General features: G+C 42.7%; 1 protein-coding gene across 1 annotated transcript; it reads right to left on the reverse strand.

Annotated features, from left to right (window-relative positions):
- Window positions 1-2,264: 2,264 nt before the first annotated feature.
- On the reverse strand, window positions 2,265-3,266 carry LOC133367970 (olfactory receptor 14A16-like). The gene has a single exon (XM_061592057.1). It carries the CDS (start codon window positions 3,264-3,266, stop codon window positions 2,265-2,267), a length of 1,002 nt encoding a protein of 333 aa, XP_061448041.1.
- Window positions 3,267-11,985: the final 8,719 nt, after the last annotated feature.

An 11,985-nucleotide genomic window follows, 5' to 3' on the forward strand; every position in this document is an offset into this window, starting at 1 on the left:
ATTGCTCTTATCCATGCTGTGGAGCCATCATCTGTCCCCATGTAACCATGGCCCATTGAAATATATAACTCATGCTACTCCATGGCAAGATATGTTATTTTATTATATATATATATATATATATATATATATATATATTACCCCTCCTTCATCACATGATCCCAGGGTGGGTTACAACATAGCTGAAAACAACAATTAAAAAAATAAGAGCAAATACAATCACAAATAGAATAAACTCTACTCATAGAAACACCTATGTAGTCATCCTTGCCTTCCAATTGCAGGGGAAGGTAACATTCCATCAATGCATAGGCAAAAACAGGTTATTATCTGAGAAAGACATATCAAAATATTGGCACCAGCCTTACTTTCAAGTGGATGGCATTCCATGATTTCGGCATCCCCCCCCCAAAAAAAGAGGCCCTAGTATTTTTCTCCTGTTGGGGACAATGAGAAGGGCCTCGCCCCTTTGTCTAAAGACCTAGGGATGCTGATAAAGAGTGAGCCACTCCTTCAGATACCTGGGCTCCAAATTATTTACAGATAGGTCAACACCAGCACCTTAAATTCAATGCATGAGAAAGTAGGCAATCACTGTAGACCTGTCATGATCAGTGTTAGATGTTCCCTGCTTTAAATTTCTTCATCATGATCCAGCTCAAAGTATGCTTGAAGCTTGTTTTTAGTATAGATAAAACTAAAAACTGTAGCCTTATGTGTGTAGTTACCCCCCCCATAAAATTGCATGAGGGGGAGAAGAGGACTGGTTTCACTAGCCCTCCCTTGTGTCACATCCTCATCACTCAGCTTTGCCACCCATTGGAAGACCATGATCAGAGGGGTTCTTAATCTCATAGGGAGCCTACCCATGTAGAGCAGGTTCCCCACTGCTGAAGATGAGGGTGGGGGTCTCCATAGGATTTCTGAGGATACCTAAGTGTTTGCTACGTATTAAGCACCAGATTTCTTACAAAGCAATTATGCAGACATACAATCCTAGTTATAGAGGCTATGGTAACCATTTATTACATGATTCTCAGCCCACTAAAAATGTTTATTTCCTTTAATGTGCCACTTAATTGATCTCTTGCACAATTAAAAAAATGTACCTGCCATGTTAAAAATATTGGGTTGCAATCCTTGCCCCACTCTGCAGGCTGCTGCTATTACACTAGCCCTGCCCATTCATTGCAAACCTTAGGCCCTTCCATTCTTCATCTTTCCACATCCAGCAGCATATTCTGGTTGGGGTTGCCCATAGCTAAGTGGTAGAGCATCTGTTTTGCATGTAGAATGTCCCAAATTCAATCCTGGCATCTCCAAACCCCTGTCTGAATCCTGGAGAGCCACTGCCACTCAGATCTGACTGCTTCCTATGTACCTCCAAGTTTTTAGCACACAGGTTACTCCAAAGAGGACTATAATTGGCCTCTCATAGTTTGCTAGCTGTAGCAAGATAAACAAAGGAAGACTTGCTTTGGTGTAAATTGCCAGGTATGTTGTAACTCAGCAGTGGTGTATCTATGCAGGGAAACCAGGACTGGAGGGTGGGAGGCAGAGTTCTTACAATGCATAATGATCCCCTTTGTAGTAGGAAAGGTGCATGCCCTAAAATAGCACCAATCAATTTTTAGGGAATTAAACTTTAAGAAAATAGATGGATTATAGGTATCAAAAGAAAAAAAATCTGGATTAAATATCTAGATATCTTCTTCAAATACTGATCCCCTGTGACGGGATGTTACTATGTATCTGATCTTTCCCCTGTAGACACTTGGATATTTTTTAGTTTTTACCATGTAGGAGTTCTTGTCAGGAAAAGTGAAGTAGCTATCTTTGGCCATATAAGATCTAAAATATCCACAAATATACACATTTGCCTCTATCGTCTGTTAATCCTTAATGCAAAACTAAGTAAAACAAGTGTGACCCCTAGGGCCAGAAGACATATGTATGAAAATCATGAGTTGTGAAACTCTGAAAATAAAGCACTACCGCAAGAAGGCAAGCAGAAACTGGTAGTCCTCTGTCTCTGCCTCTGCCTCTCTCTCTGTCTCTCTCTCTCTCACACACACACACAGAGAGAGATTAAGGAACTTCTTCAATTCAATACCTAAAACATCTGTGTAAGCCCTGTTGTCAGGCAAGAGATAGGATGTTATAAGGGCAAGGTCAGTGGGATAGTATGCATGTGTGAGAAAAAAATGCCTGCTGTTATATTAATGTCCTCTTATTTATTTAGATACTAGATGATGCAGACCATTTCACTGGGCAGGAGATTGCAGAGATATTTTTTTTAAGCTACCAGATAGCACACTGTGAGAAATAAGTTTTGATGTAGGGACTTTAAGGTTTTTAATTAATTTTCTCAAGCCCCCTTTTAGTTCTTTGTTCCGTAGACTGTAAATGATTGGATTTATCAATGGAGGCACCACAGAATAGATGACAGCAGCTACAAGATCTCGACCAACTGAGGATGCTGATCTTGGCCTTGTATAAGTAAAAGCTCCAGTGCCCAGAAATAAACAGACAATCACCAGGTGTGGAAGGCAGGTAGAAAAGGCTTTGTATCTTCCTTTGAAAGAAGGGATCTTTAGCACAGTGGAAAAGATGTACACATAGGAAACAAATATTATAGAAAAGCATATAGATGCCAATGAATAACCCAGGACAAACATTAAGGTATCATTGACACGTGTATCTGAACAAGATATCTTCAATAGTTGTGGGACATCACAGAAAAACTGGCCAATGATGTTGGACTGACAGAAGGATAACCTGAATGTATTAGTCGTATGCACAACAGAATAGAGCATGCTACCAACCCAGCAACCAGCTGCCATTTCGCCACACACATTCCAGTTCATGACCACCCTGTAATGCAATGGGTAGCAGATGGCAGCATAGCGATCATAAGCCATTGCTGTGAGTAAGAACAATTCTGCATCTGCAAAAGTGATGACCAAGTAGACCTGGGCAACGCACCCTGAGTAAGAGATCAGTCTGGAGTTGATCAAGGCATTCACCATAGATTTGGGGATGGTGACAGAGATGTAGGAAATGTCAAGAAAGGAAAGGTTTGCAAGGAAGAAGTACATAGGGGAGTGAAGGTGGTGATCAAGGGCTACAGTTGTAATGATGAGAATATTTCCTACCAGAGCTGTCAGGTATATTAGAAGAAATGTGGCAAAATGAAGGAGCTGCAGCTCCCGAGTGTTCGAAAATTCCAGAAGCAGGAATTCAGTCACAGACGTTTGATTGGGCATTGCTGCTGCAGATGCACTCTCCTGTTAAAGCAAACAAACAGCGAACAAACAAAACAAAATACTAGATATTGTTGGTTATTGTTGAAGTAAAAACTGGATGGTAACATTTTATTTATTTATTTAACAACATTTATGTTCTGCTTACTAGAACAAAAGACCTCTGAATGACAGCCTAAAATATTCATATATATATATATATATATATATATATATATATAAACCAGTAATTTTAAAGCACTTCAACTTACTAAAGTCACAAGTCAAATTTGCATGCTAACATTACAATACATGCCTGGGTAAGTTTTCGTAGGCACTGAAATCAAGACAATCAAAGCATCAATGGGCAGGGAGTTCAAAGTGTTAGGTGCTGCCACATGAAAAGAATGATTTCTTGCAAGATTTCTGGCAGAACAAACATTCTATGGCACTTGTAAAGTGCCAGTTACACAGATCGAAGCAGTCAAGTGGGCACATATGGGATGAAGCATTCCTTCAAGTAACATAATAATGATGTTTGAAGATACACAAAAGAAATAATGGAAAACATCAGTGTGGCTGCTGAATTTCATCTAGGGCAAAATTTGGAATGACATTTCTAAGTTTCCCCTTGTGCAAACGTCTGAGCTTTTGACTGAAACAGAAACAGTCTTCATGAGACTGGCTAGATTCCTCCAGGAGGATAAAGGTCCTTAGAGCTGGTTGAAAATAGCTTCTCCTTAAAATACCATATGCAGTAGTGTTCCCAAGGATCTTACCAGCTTTTCTGACCACAGTGGATCCCAAACTTGTAGATATCTTTGTGTTAATAATAGAGTAGCAGCTTTATTGCTGCTGGTCCTACATCAGTTCATCTCCCACCATATCAGCAATGTATTGTAAAGTAAACCTATGCAAGCTATTTAAATATTTTTTACAAGTATAACTTGCATTGGGTTGCCTTAAAAGTAGTGCTAGATTAATTGAAATGATTTAAAATGATTTCATTTCATTTCATTTTTCATTTATTTCATTTTTAAACCGCCCATAGCGAATAGCTCTCTGGGTGGTGAACAAAACAAGATTAAAATACAATATTACAATAAAATTACAATAAAATCAGCAACAAGTTAAACGGAAAAAAAAAATTAAATGAAACACATTGAACATTAAAATGCCTGGGAGTATAGCCAGGTCTTAAATGATGATGCCATAGGAGAAAGAGCAGCATGTAGACACAGGCAAAACCATTTTATGTGTAATGTAATTTTACCTTTCATGTGCATGGATATGTAGATACTAAATAATGCACCAACAATCAGCTACAAAATGCACAAAATTACCCACTTTTATGCCAGAGCTGAAGATCTTCAAGCAGGCCGAGAATAAAGACTGGCCCCCAAAAGGACAACACATAATATTGTGATGATAAAAATCAGAGTCCTTAACTGGGCTCTAGTGAAATTATGTTTTCCCCATAGGAAGCCTAATTCCCAGGCTAACATGAACCAGATTCCCATATGTCTCACTGGCACTTTATCCCTGAGGTTTAATGTTCTTCTCTTTTAGAATCTTGAATATTTAGCATATATAGCAGGAGTGAGCAACCTATAACCTCTAGCTTTTTGCAGGGGGCAAAGGCCCCATTTGCACTACACATTTAAATTTCGGTTCTCTCCATTTCTCATTTCTCCAAACTGAAATTTGGCTCTCCATATTTCTGCAGCATTTTTTTTAAATCCACATGAAAATTCTTTACCATTTTAGTGCAAATTTCTCTTAATAATTTTTGTATGCAATTTTGACTAATGTACATTTTTGCAAGCAATTTCGCCCAATGCAATGCATTTTTATGTTATTTTCATTAATATATTTATGCATACTTCCCCCTAATATATAGTTACGTAAATATTTTGCTTTGCAAAATTTGGATAAGTGCACATTTCAAAGGAAGGCTATGCAAACAGAATCAAATTTCTCCCCCATCCCTACATTTCAGAGAATCAGAAAATCATAGAATAGAAAATTTGGAAGGGGTCTAAGGTCATCAAGACCAACCCTCTGCTTAATGCAGGAATCCAACTCAAAGCATACCCCAAAAGACTGTCCAGCTGCCTCTTGAATATCTCTACCTCTCTAGGTAGTTGGTTCCATTATTGTATTGCTCTAATAGATTTTTTTTCCTGATGTTCAGCCAAAATCTGACTTCCTGCAACTTGAGCCCATTATTCTATGTCCTACACTCTGGGATGATCAAGAAGAGATCTTGGCCCTCCTCTGAGTGGCAACCTTTCAAGTACTTGAAGAGTGCTATCTCCCTTCAGTCTTCTCTTCTCAAGGCTAAACATGCCCAATTCTTTCAGTCTTTCCTCCTTTGTTTCCAGGCCCCTGATCATTCTTGTCGCCATCCTCTGAACCTGTTCCACTTTGTTTGCATCCTTCTTAAAGTGTGGTGTACAGAAGTGGATGCAGTACTCAAGATGAGGCCTAACCAGTGCCAAATAGAGGGGAACTAGTACTTGATATGATTTGGAAATTATACTTCTGTTAATGCATCCTGAAATAGAATTTGCCTTTTTTTGCAGCCACATCACACTGTTGGCTCATATTCAGTGATCAATGACAATTCCAAGATCCTTCTCACATGTAGCATTGCTGAGCCAAGTAAAATGGAAATGGACTGCCTTCAAGTCAATTCTGACTTATGGCAACCCTATGAATAGGGTTTTCATGGTAAGCGGTATTCAGAAGGGGTTTACCATTGCCTTCCTCTGAGGCTGAGAGGCAGTGACTGTCCCAAAGTCACCCAATTAACTTCATGGCTGTGTAGGGATTTGAACCCTTGTCTCCCAGGTCTTAGTCCAACACCATAACCACTACACCACATGTATTCCCCATCTTATAACTGTGCACTTAGTTTTTCTCCTAGGTGTAGAACTTTGCACTTATCCTTGTTAAATTTCATTCTGTTCTTTTTAGTGCAATGATTCAACCTATCAAGGTCACTTTGAATTTTGTTTCTGTGTTCCAAGATATTAGCTATCCCACCCAATTGGTATAATCTGCAGATTTGATAAGCATTCCCTACACTTCCTCATTCAAGTCATTAATAAAAATTTGAAGAGCACAGGGCCCAGGACCGAGCCCTGCAGTACCCCACTCATTACCTCCCTCCAGTTTGAGAGTTGTTCCATCCAGCCCACATTTAGCTAGCTTGCTAATAAGAATATCATGGAGAACTTATCAAAAGCTTTGTTGAAGTCAAGATGTATTATGTCCAGAGCATTTCCAGAGTCTCCCAGGAAGGTTACCAGATCAAAAAATGAGATAAGATTAATCTGGCAGGATTTGTTCTTGATAAATCCATGTTGGCTTCTAGTAATCACTGCATTGTTTTCACGGTGCTTAGAGACTGACCGCTTTATAATCTGCTCCAGAATTTTCCCAGGGATTGATGTCAGGCTGACTGGTCTGTCGTTCCCAGGTTCCTCCATTTTGCCCTTTTTAAAGATAGGGACAATACTGCCCCCCTAAAGTCATCTGGCATTTTACCCATCCTCCATGGTTTCACAAAGAAAATAGACAGTGGTTGTGAGAGTTCTTCCGTCATTTCCTTTAATACTCTACGATGCAGTTCATCAGGCCCTGGAGATGTGAATTTGTTTAAAGTGGTTAGGTATTCCATGACCATTTGTCTATCACTCTCAAACTGCAATCCTGCCCCTTCATGTTTGCCAGGAGGGCCATAGACATTCTTTTGGGAGAAGACTAACCCAAAGTAGGAACTGAGCACTGCTGCCTTTTCTTTGTGTTCTATTATCATTTTGCCATCCTCATTGAATACATATAGCACCATTTAAAGAAGTATCATACCACTTAGGCAGCCGTGGTTCCCCACAAAAAAATCCTGAGAAGACTTACTTTTTAAGGGTCCTGAGAGTTGTTAGGAGACCCCTATTCCTTTAACTGAGCTACAATTCTCAGAGTTCCTTGAAAAGAGGGATTGACCATTAAACCATACTGAGAACTGTAGCTCTCTGAAGGGAATAGGGGTCTTCTAACAACCTTTAGCACCCTTAACAAACTACAGTTCCCAGGATTCTCTGAGTGAAGCCATGAATGTTAAAGTGGAATAATAGCTCTTTAATTGCATGGTGCAGATGTGGCCCATATTAAAGTCCTTCTGAGATTGAGTGGTATCCATGGTGGTAAAACTCTCTTGCAGTGACATCAACCTCTTGAAACTTGGTCCAATATTGATTTAAATGTATAGTGCATATGAAGCCCAATAGAGAAAGAATGGGAGCATGTCAGAAAGAGGGAGAGGAAAGGAACAGAAAGAGAAAACTTCTCAGTGGCCCTGCCACATTCAGTTCTGACTCTGCCATCACCGATGTCCTCATGACTTGACTGGCAGCATTTGGCCAACAGACCACACCCAAGGGAATATGTTATTCAACACAGAAAAGGTTCCCTATCCCAGATACATAGTGCTTGTGATCTCAGTTATCTGAGCATGGATCCCTATGCAGATGACATGGCACCATCCACATGCAAGACAGAGATATTGGCAGGCCCGAAAGAAGGAAAAAATCTTAAGAAATAAAAGAAGGGAAACAAATAAACAAACAAAACCCCTGACCAATAAGGACTGAGCATGCTCAGTAGCCATGGGATTCTGGTTGGCTGTTGAGACGGGGAATGGAAAACAATTTACTGAAGTAATTAATAAACATATTACTATATTCATAAGAACAAAAGGATATAAGAGCCTTGCTGCATACGGCCTAAGTCCCATCTGTTCCAGCATCCTGTTCCCACAGTGCCCAACCAGATGGGAAGCCTACAAGACGATCTGAATGCAACAGATCCCAACTTGTGATACACAGCAATTGGTCTTTAAAGGCATGCTTCCTATGGCAATGTAGCTGGAATACAACCACTGTGGCTAGTAGCCATGGATAGCCTTATCCTCCATAAATTTGTCCAATCCTTTCTTAAACTCATCCAGTTGCTGGCTGCCACTACATCTTCTGCAAGCAAATTCTTCACTTTAACTATGTGCTGTATAAAGAGTAGTTTCTTTTATCTGTCCTAAATCTTCCAACATTCAGTTTCATTGGATGGCCCCAAATTCTAGCTATATGAGTGTGACAAATTCTGGTTGTATGAGTTTCTCCACACCATGCATAATTTTACACACACACACACAAACACTTTCTCATGACAACAAGTTGAGAAAAGTTTCCAGATTTTGCATTCCATGGCAATGTAACGCATTCCATGTCATGAAAATCATAGGCTCCCTGTGCCTTCAGGATTAAGCCTTTCTTAAAATGATGAAATGATCACTAAGAAAGCATGGCCACCACAGTCTTGGAGACAAGGCACCTTGTGTGAAGTCCACCCGTTGTACTTCTCAGTCGTGTTTGCTACTCCTGATACCAGTCTGGAAAATGGCCATCCCTGTCAAATCCCTAGTGATGCCAGTTTCTGCCCATGCCACAGGCCATGCCTCAGCACACCATCTATCCCAGAAAACAACCCCAAAGTTTAAAGCCCCAGAGGTGTCCGAGTGAACTTGCAACTTGCCTCCAAAGCAAATCCCTATGCCAAAAGTAACTGCTCCAAAAAATGCAACCAAACTAGCAAATCCACCCTCATGTCCCTAGTAACTCTAACTCAATGATGAGGCCTGCTTAGGCCCTTCATCAGGTCACAAATCCTGCACAGAATCGCTCTGCCAGGTGCAATGCTTCTGCATGCAAGTTCAAATGCCCTACTAACTCCTGAAGCTCCATGAATGTAACCTTCCTTGCTTCCCACATGCTATCAACCCTGCACTTCAAAGCCCTAGTTTGACTGCTGGTAAACGACACACCTGTGCCACCGAGTCAAGTTAAATACCCAAAAAGGTGAGCACAGGAGATGGGCCCTCGGTTTTCTCCTTGGTCAAAGGCACACCTAACTCCTCTGCCAACTGCCCAAATGTCCCCATCAGCTGGCTGCACTGCTGTGAACCAGCAGGACCAGCAAAGAGAAAATCATCTAAATAATGCACTACTACATCACTGCCAGCTCGCTTCCTGCGAGCCTACTCAAGGAATGTCCTAAAGCATTGAATAGCTGAACATGAAATAGAACACCCCATGGGCAAAACTTGATCCACATAAAACAAACCCATAAAAGAAAATCCCAACAGATCAAAGTCCAAAGGGTGGACTGGTAAGAGGTGAAATACTGACTTAATATCACACTTACCCATGAGAGCGCCCTGGCCAAAACACTGGACCATCAAAACTGCACTGTCAAAGGAAGCATAACGCACCAAACACAAATGTTTGGGAATAGCATCATTCACCGATTACCTCCTCGCATAAGACAGGTGATGAATGAGCCTGAACTGTCCAGGATCTTTTTTAGGAAAGATGCCCAAGGGGGAAACCCTTAGCGTGGGCATGGGAGGATGATCAAATTGGCCTAAGACCCGTCCCTCAGACACTTCCTTATTAATTTTCTCCTGCACCACTAACTCCATACCCACTACAGACCTAAGATTCCCTGACATATAAGGCCTATGCTCTCCAACAACTGGAATTCTAAAACCACAATGAAAACCTTCCCCCAAATAGGCTGCATCTGCCCTTCTCGGATAATACCACAACAAACACATAAGCTGGGGAATTTTAATCGGCGTGGGGCCCCTTTCCAGAAGGCTGTCCTCCAGCCCCTGGTTTTTCCCCCTTTGAAAATCCTTAAATCCTCGAGCCCTAGGGCAAGTGGTGAAAGGGTGGGAGCCAGCACAAATGGAACACTCATGCCTAAATTTACACAGATTCCTGTTACAAAAGCCCTTGGAGCTAAACTCCCAACAGAGCAGGTGGGGTTGAACCCCCTGCCCCGTGAACCCACAGGTAGGATCCACACTGGCAGACTTACCAAGCAAATGCCCACTATCTGCCCTGTCACCCTGCATGGGTCAAGCTGCAGTCATAAACTGCAACCACAACTCATGGTCCTTCCTGTCCCAATGCAGGTAACAATCCACTGCTGCCCACATCCTAAACGATTCATCATAGGCCAGCTACGCTGACCCCATGAATTCCATATGTGCTCTAAAAACTGTATCAAGGTACTTCACCAAGACCGCCGCTCCCATGGGCTGGCGCTGGATCACTACCCCCATATAGATAAAAAACCCTGCCAACCAATTGCCCCAGGTCCTATCTACCTTCTTCCTTTTAAATTTCTCATTTTCCTTCTCTTCCTGCCTATCCTTCTTCTGTTCAGGCTCTCGGTACAATAAGAACACATGTACGTATTCCCCTTCCCATATATGCTCCTTCGTTGCAAGCAACAAATGAGCCCCCAGGGAAGAGGATGTCTCCCCAAGTGGCAAAGCACCAGCCTGAACATAAGCCAAAGGATCAGCAGTCACCTGAGGCGGCCCCATGGTAGGGCCGCCCACAGAAGTCTAGACCTGCCTACAAGCCTCACTTACAGGCTGCTGTTGGACTGGATGAGACATCCCCGTACCATACCCAGAAGGCACTGCACCTGCATAAGGAGAATAAGGCCACCCCTGATGTGATCCGCAAGGCATGCCCCCAGGCCCCATCCCAGGGCACTCAGGCATTTGCCACACATTACCTGCAAGTGTTGACTCACCATAACCTGGATGAACCGCAGCCTTCTCCACCGCAGGACTCTCACGAGCCACTGCCTTCATCTTAGGCATCGAACAAGGAGGTGCAAACCGACCTGAGGAGCCCTCCAAAGCCGCCAATTGGCCTAAAACAGAATCCCAATCAGTGCCATACTGACTTTTCTTATTCTGCGGCCCCTTAGCTGTGTTAACACTTGCCCCACCAACTTACAGAAGCCACCTATCCCACCTCTCCAATGTCTCAATCTGAGCCAATGCAGAAGCCATATCAGGGCCCTCATCCTCTGAGGATGAGGATTCCTGTTGCGCTGCAGCCAACTCAGAAGGGACAGGAAGGGGGGAGGCATGAGTTTCAGGCACCTCCGCAGCCAGAAGAAGCAGAGTTGGGGATTGTTGTGTCTGAGCAGGATCGTGCGGGAGGGGGGCAGCCTGCTCTCCAGCCAGTTCCCACGAGTAACACCCTTTCTGAGGAGCCGAGCACACCGCCCCCAGTTGATGCAGAGGACTTGTGGGGGGAAGCTTCAGAGTCAGTGCCAGCTCCTCCTTTACCAAGCAGTTCCCAGGAGGATTCCAGTGTGGTACTGCCCCCTGACCTTGAGCCTGTTGCTCGGGAGCAGGTGTCTTCAGATGAGCTGTTGGATGCGCATCTCCTCTCTCCTCATTCCCGTCGCCACGAGAAACGGACAGGGCAAAGACAGGAATTACGAACGAGTCAGAGATTATGTTTGAAAACATTTCCTATATAAGCCTGCCGCTCCCAGTGGGGGGTCATTGAGTCAACTTCCTTCACACGCTGCAGAGCATGTCTAGAGTATAGTTAGGGACTCTAGTGAGTTAGCATAGAGTTTCCTATGAAGCGCAATGCCTTTGATGTATCCATTACTCTAATAAAATGAGATTTACTTGCACACACACTCCAGCCTCATTCTTTCGGCTCTGGATGGGACAGATTGACTCAGCCACCATCCCTACTCGAACCTGTTCCCATGCCGGATGACATGGACCAGAACGGAGCAAGAGGGGAAGTACCTATCACCATGGAAGCTTTGTATGCCGAGATCCAGAACCTCCAAGTGA

Source organism: Rhineura floridana, chromosome 11, assembly GCF_030035675.1.
Source record: "Rhineura floridana isolate rRhiFlo1 chromosome 11, rRhiFlo1.hap2, whole genome shotgun sequence".
NCBI lineage: Eukaryota > Metazoa > Chordata > Lepidosauria > Squamata > Rhineuridae > Rhineura > Rhineura floridana.

Coding starts and splice junctions, on each gene's coding strand:
- LOC133367970 (XM_061592057.1), bottom strand. CDS start 3,266: ATGCCCAATCAAACGTCTGTGACTGAATTCCTGCTTCTGGAATTTTCG.